General features: G+C 41.0%; 2 protein-coding genes across 2 annotated transcripts; both read left to right on the forward strand.

Moving 5' to 3' along the window:
- Positions 1-1,768: 1,768 nt before the first annotated feature.
- LOC134679705 (uncharacterized) lies at positions 1,769-7,421 on the forward strand. Its single transcript, XM_063538663.1, has 8 exons — positions 1,769-1,811; positions 2,084-2,253; positions 3,730-3,890; positions 4,451-4,863; positions 5,419-5,642; positions 5,988-6,090; positions 6,504-6,631; positions 7,095-7,421. Exons 1-8 carry the CDS (start codon positions 1,769-1,771, stop codon positions 7,419-7,421), a joined length of 1,569 nt encoding a protein of 522 aa, XP_063394733.1.
- A 310-nt stretch (positions 7,422-7,731) lies between these two features.
- LOC134679819 (xanthine dehydrogenase-like) lies at positions 7,732-13,666 on the forward strand. The gene is made up of 7 exons (XM_063538760.1): positions 7,732-8,028; positions 8,629-8,826; positions 9,466-9,767; positions 10,349-10,532; positions 10,918-11,113; positions 12,276-13,045; positions 13,466-13,666. Exons 1-7 carry the CDS (start codon positions 7,975-7,977, stop codon positions 13,664-13,666), a joined length of 1,905 nt encoding a protein of 634 aa, XP_063394830.1. The 5' UTR covers positions 7,732-7,974.
- Positions 13,667-13,967: the final 301 nt, after the last annotated feature.

Genomic DNA, 13,967 nt, shown 5'->3' on the forward strand with positions numbered 1-13,967 from the left:
GGCTTTTATGGGAGCACGAATTTAGAGGAAACGAAAAAGAATCTTATTTAGGTTTAATTTAAGCTTTTTGCTGCCAAGCCGTTTAAAATCTGGAAGTACGATGGAAACATAGCAATTAAAATTTGAAAGTACCTGTTTAATACCTACATACATAATTATATAAAATACATGTTGCAATATAATGCACTAAGCAAGTAATGCGACATTCGTCTTAGTTGCTCAACGCTGCTGAAGTATTGTACCTATCTATTTTATTCTACGTTTTCCTAATACGTTACCGATTATACCCTAGGGTATAACTCACACTAGACCGGGCCGTGCCCGGGCCGGGGCAACCGACATGTAATTTTCTATGACGGCTGATTCGTAATCACGTGGTGCTTTCCATAGAAAACGAAGTTCTGGAAGCCCCGGCCCGGTCACGGGAAGGTCTGACTTGAGTCATCCTTTAATCAGATTCTTCGTAGCTGTAGAGCTCCAGATTCTCTCATTACATTATTTTTTGCCCGAAAAAAATTAAGTGGTATTTACTAAAACCCTTTCCCTCACGTGAAATTCCCTCTCCCCCTCCCTGAAGCCCTCACGTAATTAATGGACGCGCCTCCCCCCCCTCGATACATGTATGTATATACTAAACACACCGGATCTTACCATACCGGATACCTAATTATTCTTAAGCAAACATTATTGACTTAATTCAAGGTGTTGTTGTTATTCCGACAACTTTATGCGCGAGTTGAAATTGAGATTAATATGAGACGTCTACAGTGTGGAAAAAAATTATGGACCCTGCCGGCGTATTATGGATGGCTTTATCCATCTTTATCCACCTGATAAAATAACTGTCCCTTTTTAACACCGTGGGAATCCCACGGTGGGATAGAAAGTGACGGACCCAGTTTTATCACGCTGTCATGTAGACAAGAACGACCATCATATCGGTACTGGAGGGAAAGTGCCTTAAAACCAAACCATAAGTCCAAGCGGACTAACATGGGAAACATACTTTAATTTTTTTAACGAAACAAAACTAAAAAGTCTCGCCAGGGAATCGAATCGAACAGGTGATGAGTAACTTGAACTTTGGCCCCTCGTCCATTTCCACTGTCGCAGTCTTTTGCAGGATGGTGTTGCTTCGGGACCCCAACTGCGCGACACTCATTGGCTTGGAGTCCTTGGTTCCGAGTCGGGCCTGACTAAGGACCTCGTTGTATGTTTGTGAAGGTTAGGGTTGGGTTGCGGGGTCACACTCACCATTGGGTAAATCGCGAATCGGAAAACCGACTTTCGTTTTTCGCGGCCCTCATTTCTCAAAGTCCCTCCGGTCGATCCTCCGCATTTTCTGGCCGAAGACAATAAGAAATGAGGATTTGTGGAGTACCTATATGTGCCGACAACCGCCGATCGTCTAAGAAGTAGCGCTGCGGAAGTGGAGATGGATCGGACATACCCTTCGAAGAGGAGCTGCGAACAGTCAAGTGCAACAACAACATTTCTCATAGAGCTCGACCTAAATGGTATACCTGACCACGAGCCGTTTCTCCTCAACCGTTTCGGCTTCGTCCCTGATACAGCCTATGAAGCAACCTCATATTAATGTTTAAATCGCATAATTATTCGTATACGGCGGAATACACCTATGTACCTAATTGCTTAAATATATGTTAATTGTTTCATTTATATCGTTAGATTGCAGAGCCTACGTTGTCTGATCCGTCAGTCTATAAACGTTTGTGCATTATAGAAGACAGCTGATGTTGCACGTAAAATGGATAGAATCTACTTTACGATTAACGGAAGGAAATACAGTGGTAATTTTGAACTTTTTACTGAGTTCTAATATCTCACGGCAACGCAGCGAGTGTGAATGGTACCTAAGGTGACAGTCCATTTCCAACGACAGCAGCACTACCATTCATTTTACTATGGAAATTGACAATAACACCGACGCGTTCGTACTAGTAGTGCAGCTGCGGTCAGAAATGGAATGTTACCCTAAGGGTACCATTAGTTGTATCGGGGGCAACGCGTGGCCTTTTTATCAGTGTTATATGTATTTAATCTTATATTTATTATTTCATAGCTGGTCCCGAGGTATCGGTGGACACAACGCTCAATGAGTACATCAGGCGGCGCGCGGACCTGCGCGGCACCAAGTACATGTGCCTGGAGGGCGGTTGCGGCGCCTGTGTGGTCAATGCGCGCACGCAGCGCCCAGGCACCGGCGAGATTATCACCTTTTCTGTTAACTCAGTATGTTTTAATAACAAAACTTCCGTGAGACACAGACATATTAAATATATTGAGAATGTCACACACGTATTTTAAGTCAGAAAATTCACTCGATACCGAGGAGTGTCATCAGGTGTGGTGTGTGTGACCAGTTCTTAATATATTATTTAATAAAACTCAGTACTCTACAATTTTTACTGGAATTTTAGTTAAAGGCTCGGTGACCATGACAAAATATCAGCATGTGTACTTATGACACACGCCGGTTGAGGATCATTCCTGAAAAACCACATTACCCTGGCCATACTTATTCGGAAATTTTCAGGAGATTCCGCTTTATTAGCATCTCACTTTTGATGGCTGTGTAACCTGTACCAAGTTCCATCTAGAATCATAACGGCTGAGCGTAATAATCTCCTCGGAATTTGCAGATTTTGCTAATAGGTGTACAGCCAGGGAAATGAGATTGTTGAGGAAAGACCCTTGAAGGAACGACTTGCAGGCCCATTCAAACGTACACTGCCATAAAATTACGGTGGTACTAACTACTAGTGGTCGACATGGTAATGCCCAATAGATGACACCCTGCTGCCATTGTCACCTCTATTGACAATGACTTAAGTTTCAAGATGACATGTACTGGGACCGCGTCGGGCACCAGTACCACCACCATATTTGGTCGATCGACTGAATTCATTGTACTTTGTAGTTAGCAATGTATTGAATATAGCACGCAAGTTCTTGTATAAATGGGGCCTTCCGCTTTAGGATATTGTAATTATTTTCAATGCAATTAACCGTTATTGATTATGCTAAACCAGCTGCTCCGGTCGTGCCTATAGGTACGTGAAATTGTAAAACGTTTCTTGTAATAAGGTGATTTAGAGTTATTAACATACAAAATCGAGGTTAATATACATAATCGGATTTATTAATTTCCTCCATATTAAAGCAGTATGCTGCGGGGTTGCGTATCGTTATTCATCGCATTTTGTAGTGTTTAGTATCAATAATTAAATTTTTGTAATACGTACTCGTAGGTGTATGCTTAGTTTTAAACTATTTATCTATGGGCCACTAGTTAGTTGCATATTACAAGCAAAAAACTGAAAAAGAGCAAACATGTATACACAACTCCTGGGTTTGTGAAAACTCGAATAACACTCATTTAGGATCAAATGAAGATATTAAAATGATTTTCAGCTTGCTAGGGGTTAATTCTTCGAAATAATCTAATTTGATTGGCCTATACCAGGCGTGGCTCACTCCGCGATTTCGTCGCGTCGCTACAAGTACAAGAGGCTAACACCAATGTTGATGTCTAGCCATAGTAGTTGCCGCGCACCGCTACGGAACGGACGCCTGCTCGCGCTTGCGCCACCTAGCGGTCATATCTTCGTAATAGACGCATTTCGTTAGAGAATGAAGTGAACCTTATGTACCGAGTACTTACTATTATTTATTCTGTGCCTATTTACAAGTAGTAATATTTCACAGTGCCTCGTAGCAGTATTATCATGTGAAGGTTGGGATATCACCACTATAGAAGGCATAGGAAGCAGAAGGAAAGGTTACAACATCATCCAGAAAAGACTTAACAATTATTTCGGCTCTCAGTGTGGATATTGCAGCCCTGGTTTTGTTATGAGTATGTATAGGTAAGTTTTTTTATATATAAAAACAATTTTATGGGATCCATCGCGAACTTATAAGGCACATAATTGCACAATTTAAAATATGTCTCACGAAAGTTTAATGTCGATTAAGGCACATATAACATCTACACAGATAAGCAATTTTTGCCATTGCTTGTTGCCACCTCTGAGACCGGTAGTCGCAGAACAGTCTGCGAAAACTGGACTACATACTAGCAGTTGAGAGTCGTTAGTTTTCGCCCTAAGACCACGGACTGTCCGGCCGCGGCCGATACCCGTCGACGCAGACCGGAATCGTCAAGCTGCCACCGGCCACACACTATGTTTTATTTTCAACGTTTCGACGCAGGTTACCGTAGTCATGGTCGCGTATGACCCACAATTTTTTTTAAAGTGCCATGTGGCATGTTCTTTTGCCATGCTGTTTTCTTTAAAAAAAAATCTATTTTTTTTTTATATTAATCCTCCTATCCGATATCGTATCGGCCAATGTGAAAACGCTCTTACTGTTTCGTCATATCCGTCCTTCCATACCTAAGTTACAGGCTTTTCTTTACTTTTAGCTTGATACAAAGTTCAGAACATCATTTATCAGAAGAAGAGATTGAAAAATCATTCGGCAGCAATCTATGCAGATGTACCGGCTACAGACCCATTCTAGAGGCCTTCAAGTCATTTGCAGTAGACCCCGATCCGAAAATAATAAACAAAATTAAAGATATTGAAGACATTGATAATTTAATCTGTACAAAATCAGGTAAAAAGTGCGCTGGGACTTGCGTAGATGACGAAGAAGAATGGTGTCTAATAAATGCAAAAGTCACGACGAGCAATGATGTTTCGGTGACCAAGAAGATATTGATTTCTGATGATAAAGTGTGGTTTCGAGTTAACAACATTAAAGCGATATTTGAGGCGCTGGATGACGTTCAAGGGTATGATAACTACATGTTGATTGCGGGGAATACTTCTAGAGGTATGATTTCATTCAAACACTCGTGAAGTCGTGACTCGTCACCCACCGTGACAACTTTATGAATGCCTTGTAAGACGCTACTTAGTAAGATAAAAGGAAATAAAATGTAGGTTTGGTAAAATCAACGCAACGTGTAGCCCATAATACGACACCTACTTCGAGTAACACCGGGAAGGGAGTCAGCATTCGCACCATTTCCCCTATGCCGAAGCACATGTCCCTCTGAGCATGCACACAACTACGGTGCGTGTTGTGACTCATCCGAAAGTAAAAAAAGAGATATAGGTGTGCAAAATTTCGGAAGTCGGAAGAAGGTGTTGCCAGAAGGATACCTAGGTCTTGAAAAACCACTTTAAAGGAGCCCACTGATTACCAGTTCGCCAGCCTATCAGTTAAACTCAAAATTTTACAGCTCCGAACAACTGACAGGCTGATATCTACGGCGAACTGGTACTCTGTGGGCCCCTTAAAGTATAAAAAAAGTATTTTGTTAAAGACTACTTTGGAAAATAATCGCAAAAAAAGCCCTAAAAATGGTTATGATATTTCTTACAGGAGCTTATCCTATAAAGTTTTTCCCCAAAATTCTGGTCGATATAAGTGGTGTGGCCGAATTACGCACGCACTTTCTGGACGTGAACTTAGTTCTTGGGGCAAGCACAACCCTAACAGACACTTTAAACTTATTCAACGTATTAAGCAAGACGAATGATGATTTCTGGTACTTGGAAGTTTTGAAGAAACATCTTGAAGTGGTTGCCCATATACCTGTGAGGAACGTAAGTATTTGTTCTGCCATCAGCATTGATATTACTATCACTATCACTACACCTTATAAAACAAAGTCCCCCACCGCGTTTGGCTGTATGTGTGTTTGTATGTTCGCGATAAACTCAAAAACTACGGATTATTATGCGGTTTTCACCTATAAATAGAGTAATTATTGGGGAAGGTTTCTATTTTAAATGGGATTTTGAACAGCGCGCCAGGCGGGACTTTTAAGAAACCTAAAATCCCATACAAAATGACGTAATAATAAGCGCGTACGTCACGTCACGCTATCGAATTAAATTTATACTGGTATTTATAAAGTGTGTACATTATTATATTCCTATTATTTCCAGATTGGCACTTTAGCCGGGAATCTTATACTAAAACATGAGCATCCAGATTTTCAGTCAGATATTTTTCTGCTGTTTTCGTGTGTTGGAGCTATTATAACACTAGGTAGGAGCATAGACCTATAAACACAAGAATGTTGGTTAGTCCCGCTTGTTCCCACCTTTTACCACTGGGAACTACTGAGGAAATAAAACCACTAGTTACCACCAATGGGAATTATTTTACTCAGTGGTTACCACTGCTAACAACCTGGTGGTGGGAACTTATACCGGGAATAACGCGAGAATATCCGGATGTTATGAAATCCCGGTTTCGTCTCAGTATCAATCAATATTAGGCCATTCAAATTAGATTTTTTCGAAGAATAAATGCCCAGCAAGCTATGTATGTAATCCGAGTTTGCTCAATCCCAGGAGGTGTTGACGATTTCCAGCTTGCTGGGAATTAATCCTCAAAACTTTTTTTGGTCTAATTTGATTGGCCTAAATGTATATATTAGTGTTACTTTGAATTTTTAGTGGACCGTAGTATGCAGCAGACAGAAATGGCTCTTCCAGAATTTCTGACCACAAATATAGTAGGCAAGGTCATGACAACGATTAAATTGCCGCCCTTGTCCAGAAGTTATAGGATCGTTACATACAAGGTAAGAGAGCACTTAGGCAACAACGAGCATTATGATTTAAGACCAAGACGACGACCAACTAACCCAACCAACCAACTACCAACGACCGACTACCAGCATCCACCAGATCAGTTAGCAAATTCGAAAAATACCTGAAAAAATGTACATCGCAATGAATATCCGTTCCTTTCCTTCATAACTCGCTGTCATTGTAATTACCTCAATTCTACTCTATACTTACATCAACTCTCACTCCTTTCCCTTATCCTACCTCTCCCCTTACCCAAAAACCTCCGAACGCACGCTCTCGACGTGTACCGTTAATTTGTACTTTTAGCAGCAATGTATGGCGGTCGACGTCAACGTCAAACGTGCTCTTAGCATGCATGCATGCATATAGCATGTTATTGTTAGTCTTTCACATTGATAACTGAAACTATTCTTGCAGCAGTTGCAGAAGTAATATATGCTTATTGTATCGCAGATAAGACCAAAAGCCCAAAACGCACACGCTGAAGTCAACGGCGCTTTCCTCTTCAAATTCGACCTCAAAACCCACAAAATTGCTACCGCTTCCATCGTCTACGGGGGTATAAACCCTTCCTTTACCCACGCGTATAATACAGAGAAGTTTTTAATCGGACGGGATCTTTTCACGAATGAGACATTGCAGGGGGCCCTGCATTGTTTGGAGAAGGAGGTGGATCCGGACTTTAACCCGCCGGAGCCAAGTCCGCATTATAGGAAGAAAGTGGCTTTAGCTTTATTTTATAAGGTAACAAATAACAATGGTACCAACTTCAATACCTAACAAGAATCCTCATAATTTCATAGAAGGTTGACGTTTAAAATTACACCTGCTCTGTGTGTGCTATCAAAATCTCTACGTACTTTTCTTTGTTTAACTCTATGAACTTCTCTAAGTAAATCGTATTCAATAATCAATACTTATTCATTAAAGTGAGGTGACTAAGACGTTCTTGAATTATAGTGTTCCTCAACAAATTTTTGACATGTTGAGAAAAATCATAGTCCTAGTCCGCTCCTTTTACCATATTCAGTGGAAACAAAGCACTTCGTCATGCGGAACCGCTAAAATTAACCTATTCTATTGTAATTAACAGTGCGTCATTGAGCTGTGTCCACGTGAAATCCTAAACCCCATATACGCATCAGGAGCAACCCTCTCCTTCGACGACAGACCACCTGTCAGCCGGAGCTATCAGGAGTACGACACAAACCGATCTGACTACCCTATTACCCAACCGCTCTTAAAAAAGGAGGGTCTCATCCAATGCGCTGGAGAAGCCAAGTATAATGATGATATCCCGACTATAGCTGAAGAGGTGTTTGCTTCGTTTGTTATGGCTACGATTGCGCGGGGGGAAATAGAGTCTGTTGACTACAGTGATGTCCTCGTGAGTCGTAATTTTTTCTTTAATCTTAAATACATCTCTGTACATTTTAAAAAGGTTTGAAGAATTTAACAAATACCAAATTAAAGGCCCAGGCCACCCAGGGTATGTGCACATTAGGAAATAGCATTTTAACTTGTGTGTGTGTTCTAAAAAATAAACAACCTTTTTCATTCCCAGGCCTTCCCAGGCTTGTAAATATCAAATTTTATCAAAATCGGTTCCATATCCCATTTACCTTGTATGTACTAGCGAGGAATTATGTGAATGGGGCTGGAATAGGGGTTGAACAAAAAAATGCATGATTTTAGCGATGATTTTAGACATGATTCGAAAACGAGACCGAACCAGAAGAACTTTAATTTACTACTATTTACGGTGACGCAACGACCCAAAGTGAGTCCTGCCCTCCGACACCAGATAACGCCATGCCTATTGGTTTTGCGATAGCTGTCGCCAGCCGCTATGGCCGAGGTCTTGAGCTACTACGTCTAAAAACTACTACACTAAGCTATGTGGAAGACCTAGACTAAGCATTCAGTGAATTGTTGTAAATAAAATCGTTAAGGATAGGTAAGTGAATACTTGATGACATTATTTCAGAAAATTGAAGGCGTGATTGCTGTCTTCACCTCCAAAGACATACCAGGAATAAATACGATCGGACGCGGAGACCAACCAATTCTCCCTGAGGACGAAGAGCTCTTGGCAAGCCATAATATATTCTACTATAACCAGCCTGTGGCTGTAGTTGTTGCTGAAACACAGGTCTTAGCAGACAAAGTGGCATGTCTCGTAAAGGTGACTACTGACTACCTCTATTTACTACAACTTTCTGTTTAACAACTTGAGTTCTTCTGTCTGTAAAGTGTCAACCAATTCTGTTACGTGGTCCACGTTCCACACTGTAAAGTTGTGATCAGACAATATACAGAATCGGCCTTCCTCACTTCACAAATCGGACCGATAATACTCGTACGGTGCAAGGTTCCGGTGTCCGCGGTGGGTCGATGGTCCAAAATATGTCCATGTCCACTGTAGTATATTCAGCAAAAAAGGTTTTTCAGCTCGTAAAAATACATTTTTTTTACCCTGTGGCTCCTTCATATTATCTTCCATTGTTTAAATAATCATGTTATACAGGGTCTTACTGACCATGGGGCTTTAAATCCAGGTCTCGATTCTACTCGCTAAACTGAGCTACTTATATTATGGCACCAACCCCGAAATCAAGAAAAACAAAATTCTTCTTACATTTTGGCTGATCAGATGTCGACGTTTTCTATGGAAATGCCAATTTTTTTTCCCGATTTTAGGGTTGGTCCCATAGTAAAAGTAGCTCAGTTTAGCGAGTAAAATCAAGCCCTGGGATTAAAGCCCCATGATCAGACACAAACTGTATATCAAGCGTCCAATTACTATTTAAAGCATTTTTTTAAGGTGAACTACAAGAACATATCCACAAAACCGATTATCTTCACAATACAAGACGCCATCAACGCGCCTCCTCTCGAAAACAGACTAAATTCATACGAAGGCATAGAGCCTAGAGATAGAGGAGTTAACGTTCAAAGGGTGATCAAAGGAGAGTTTTATTCTCCGCGCCAGTACCACCACATGATGGAGCTTCATACGACGGTCACCAGGCCGGTGGATAATGGTTACGAAGTGGATTGTTCGTCGCAGTGGCTTGGAGTCACTCAGTCGGGGATAGCGTTGGTGTTGAATATACCTTATAATGCGTAAGTAATTGATGCTCCTTAAAATCTGAACAACCTGAACAGATTTTCGCAGAAAAGATCATGCTTCAAAATCTTCCAAGTCTACTTTCAACCATCTTTCAACAGTATCGTAATTATTGAAATCAAATAAGATTCGATTACCTGAGATCATCAGCGTTAATTTTCTCTAATTTTTGATGGTCTTATTTCCTACAAAGTAATGTAGAGCCGATTCAAAATAGTTAGATAGGAACCAGTAGCCTTACCACGACTGCCTTTTAGCAGTGTCAAATATTCGCTAACATCTGCGTCATTTACTTTCTATACATCTCGCTTGCACTAATATGTCAGTACAAGCGAGATGCATCCATAGAAAGTAAATTACGCACATGCTAGCGAATATGTCAGTGCCAAATTGAAACAACATTACTGTTCACAGTTGGAGAAACTTCTTCGAGCAACACTGGGAAGGAAGGAGTCAGCCTTCCGTGTGTTGCTCGAAGACACAATTAACGACAGTAAAAAACGAAGAGTTAAATGTTATTTTTCTACTGACATATTAGTTTGCCAGACTGCCAAAAGCTCAACTTAATTTGTGTCAGTGTCATCGTTCGTACGAGACGCTGCGGGGGTGGATTTGGCTGCAAGATCTCCAGGCACATGTTCGCTGCCACGGCCACGGCCTTGGTGGCCTACAAGCTCAACAGGCCTTGCCGAATGGCCATGAGGATGCCGGATATTATGAGGATTATTGGGAAGAGACCGGATACTAGACTTGATTACGAGGTATATCTATAAAACTAGCTTTTGCACGCAACTTCCTCTGCGTGGAATTAGTAATTTGGGTACCTTAACTTTTAAACAAATATGTTTTTCATTATATCTTTCTTTTCACCCCCCAAATTGGTCTACTATATAAATTTCCACCCATTTTTTACACCCTTGAGGGATGATTTCGGGGGTTGAAACAATATATCCTTCCCCACAGCTCAAACTATTCTCATACTAAGTTTCATCTAAATCGGTTCAGCAGTTATTGATTCCCCATACAAATTTCAACCCCCCTTTCACCCCTTGACGAGTTTCTGAGATAAAACGTATCCTATATGCTTCCCAAAGGGCTCCAATAGTTATTATATTGTTAGAAAAAACAGCTTACCAATCATTTTAGGTGGGCGTAGACGGAAACGGACAAATCCAATACATGGAGGCGACCTTCTACATCAATGATGGCATGTGTTCCAACGAGAACGAGAACTCATACGCCACCAAATCCCTGAAGAACTGCTACAACCCAGACCGTTGGAGAGTTGAGTCGTTCGGCGCCATTACAGATGCGCCGACCAACTGTTTCATGAGGGCTCCAGGTACAAACACTGCCGTATTCGAACTTCAAGATATTCACAAGAGACGACATGTACTTGATCCATTCTAGATACGTTATAGTTTAGATATCAACTAGTTCTCTTTTGCAGCGCAATTCGGGCAACCAATGTCACTTTTACGTTAGATAGAGTAAGATATCTATTAGATGTGAATTGGATCTCTAAGTTATATCCTGTGGAAATCGTTGAAGAGATCTCCAGAATCGCGCAAATGTCAAATTTGACAGGTTAGATCTTAAACATATCGTTATCGTATCTTGGTGATGTCTAAAAGATATCTAATAGATGTCTATTTCAAAATCCGAATCGGGCCCACAGCAACACTACTAACTGTACCGTCGCCATCAGATAATAATATAGGTATTATATCCGAGCGGCCAACGCGCTCACAAATCTCTGAACACGCCTCTATTGTCAAGGCGCTAGAGTGCGTGTTCAGATATTTTTGACCACCTCGGGCGCTCCGATTTATCTGATGGCGACTGTATACTGGTGGACCTTATTGAAAAACTGGCCAAGTGCGAGTCGGACTCGCGCACGAACGGTTCCGTAGCATTACGCAAAAAACAGCAAAAAGATCATGTTTGTTGTATAAAAGGGCTCCTATACAACTAACGTAAATATTTATTATATTCTGTTTTTAGTATTTGTTGTTATAGCGGCAACAGAAATAAATCATCTGTGAAAATTTCAACTGCCTAGCTATCACGGTTCATGAGATACAGCCTGGTGACAGACAGGCGGACAGACAGACGGACAGACAGATGGACAGCGGCGTCTTAGTAATATGGTCCCGTTTTTACCCTTTGGGTACGGAACCCTAAAAAGGCATTAGTCCACCGATATATGTATAAGTACAGTTATGTACATTGTGGGCGATGGTACCTAAACCTACATTTACTACATTTTCTTCGAGCCATTTGGATAGTTATCACTTGACGCGGGCACGGATAAAAATTTCATAACCGCTTGCTTAGATTATTTTACATGAGGCCAGTAAAGTAATATGGGTCAGGTATAAGAAATAACAGGACAAGAGAAACAAAGTATGTCGAAATGTCATGCTTTTTGTTCATCTTACCCCGCTTGAGCTGTCCTATATGCGCGAAAAAAATAATCTTTCATACCTTATTTTTTTATACAGGAGAGTTTGAAGGCATCTCAGCAATTGAACATGTCATGGAACACATAGCGGATGAATTAAAAATAGATCCTATACGAGTTCGCTTCGCCAACTATCGAATCAATGACAACCAACTTCCCGACTATATACCTATGTTCTTAGAGAAATCAGATTACAATAAGAGACTTGAGTATATCAAAGAATTCAACGCCAAAAATCGTTGGAAGAAACGAGGTTTAAGACTAAACAATATGGCGTTTGAAACGACATATTTTGGAAACTATTCAGCGGTAGTATCAGTTTATCATGGAGATGGAAGCGTTGTTATAAACGCAGGTGGAGTCGAGATAGGACAAGGAATTAATACGAAACTAGCACAGGCGGCGGCTTTCGAGTTTAAAATACCTGTCGAAAAGGTCGCAGTGATAGCTTCATACGATTTTGCGACTCCTAATTGCTATTCTACAGCGTCTAGTATAACGACTGAATGTGTCGCTTTGTGCGTCATCAGATGTTGTGAGCAGATCAACGCCAGGTTAGCCCCAGTAAGGGTTGCTATGCCGAAGGCCACTTGGGAAGAAGTGGTGTTAGAAGCTGATGTAAGAGGGATACTGTTACAAGCCAATGCAGAAACGAGTCCGAATGATCCGCGTTTGCAGAATTACTCGATTTTTGGTGTCGCTGCGGCTGAAGTGGAAGTAGACTTATTGACGGGTACGAAATATATTGTTCGCGGTGATATTTTTGAAGACGTTGGTGTCAGTATTAATCCTGCTTTAGACGTGGGTCAGGTAAGATAACTGACTTAGTTTATTTTGAAGCCAAGATATCTTGATATGAATTCAAAAACATAAGTCGTCTATAAGTACTATACTCGTCGTTCCATGATTCAATGACTTAAGAGATGATACATTGAAATAATAAGCCCACACTTTAGTATTTACTACTTCTAAATATTTTCCTGTCCTGTCGCATTTTTACCGCCTGTCACCATGCCTGTCACGTTCGAACAAGTATATCAGTGCGACAGTGACGGGCATAGTGACAGGCGATAAATATGGAACCATACTGCCACCGCTGGGGTTATTAACAGACTTTAAAAAAAAGGAAGAGCTTCTCGATTCTGCAGATTTTCTGTTAAAGATTATACCTGTTCTGCCATTTAAGCCCGCTGATAAAACCCCCCGAATACAATTTAAAAATGTTTTCAGGTAGAAGGAGCATTCGTCCAAGGCCTGTCTCTGTGGCTGATTGAAGACGCCATCTACAACCGGCACAATGGGGAGATATATACTGATCGTACGTGGAATTATCACATCATGGGTGCCACGGATATTCCGAATGATTACAGAGTTTATTTTAGTAGAAACAGGCCTAATCCAGTGGGAATATTGGGGTCTAAAGGTAAATAATCTATGTCGTTTTACTCTTCACAGAGTGGTTGTGGTCACCATTTTAGCGATTGGTGACGAGCTTGGGATCAGAACACGCCGCCATTCTTCTCTCTGTGGGCTGTCTTTGTGTGGCAATGTCAACCCACTGCAGCAGCTGATTTGATCTGATATGTTAAGGTTTTTAGGTAAACAAGGTTTCCTCACTTAACTAGTGCAATTACTGCAGTGGATGTCATTATTGTGGAATCAATTGCTCTTTAATTTCTTTATTGTCGTCAGTACGAAGAAACCCTATTGAAGTGTTTATACTTTAATAGTA

The sequence above is a fragment of the Cydia fagiglandana genome, chromosome 1 (genome assembly GCF_963556715.1).
Source record: "Cydia fagiglandana chromosome 1, ilCydFagi1.1, whole genome shotgun sequence".
Classification (NCBI taxonomy): domain Eukaryota; kingdom Metazoa; phylum Arthropoda; class Insecta; order Lepidoptera; family Tortricidae; genus Cydia; species Cydia fagiglandana.

Coding starts and splice junctions, on each gene's coding strand:
- LOC134679705 (XM_063538663.1), top strand. CDS start 1,769: ATGGATAGAATCTACTTTACGATTAACGGAAGGAAATACAGTG. Junction 4,864..5,418: donor TGCGGGGAATACTTCTAGAG/GTATGATTTCAT, acceptor TATTTCTTACAG/GAGCTTATCCTATAAAGTTT. Junction 5,643..5,987: donor CCCATATACCTGTGAGGAAC/GTAAGTATTTGT, acceptor TATTATTTCCAG/ATTGGCACTTTAGCCGGGAA.
- LOC134679819 (XM_063538760.1), top strand. CDS start 7,975: ATGGCTACGATTGCGCGGGGGGAAATAGAGTCTGTTGACTACAGTGAT. Junction 10,533..10,917: donor ATACTAGACTTGATTACGAG/GTATATCTATAA, acceptor CAATCATTTTAG/GTGGGCGTAGACGGAAACGG. Junction 13,046..13,465: donor CTGCTTTAGACGTGGGTCAG/GTAAGATAACTG, acceptor AAATGTTTTCAG/GTAGAAGGAGCATTCGTCCA.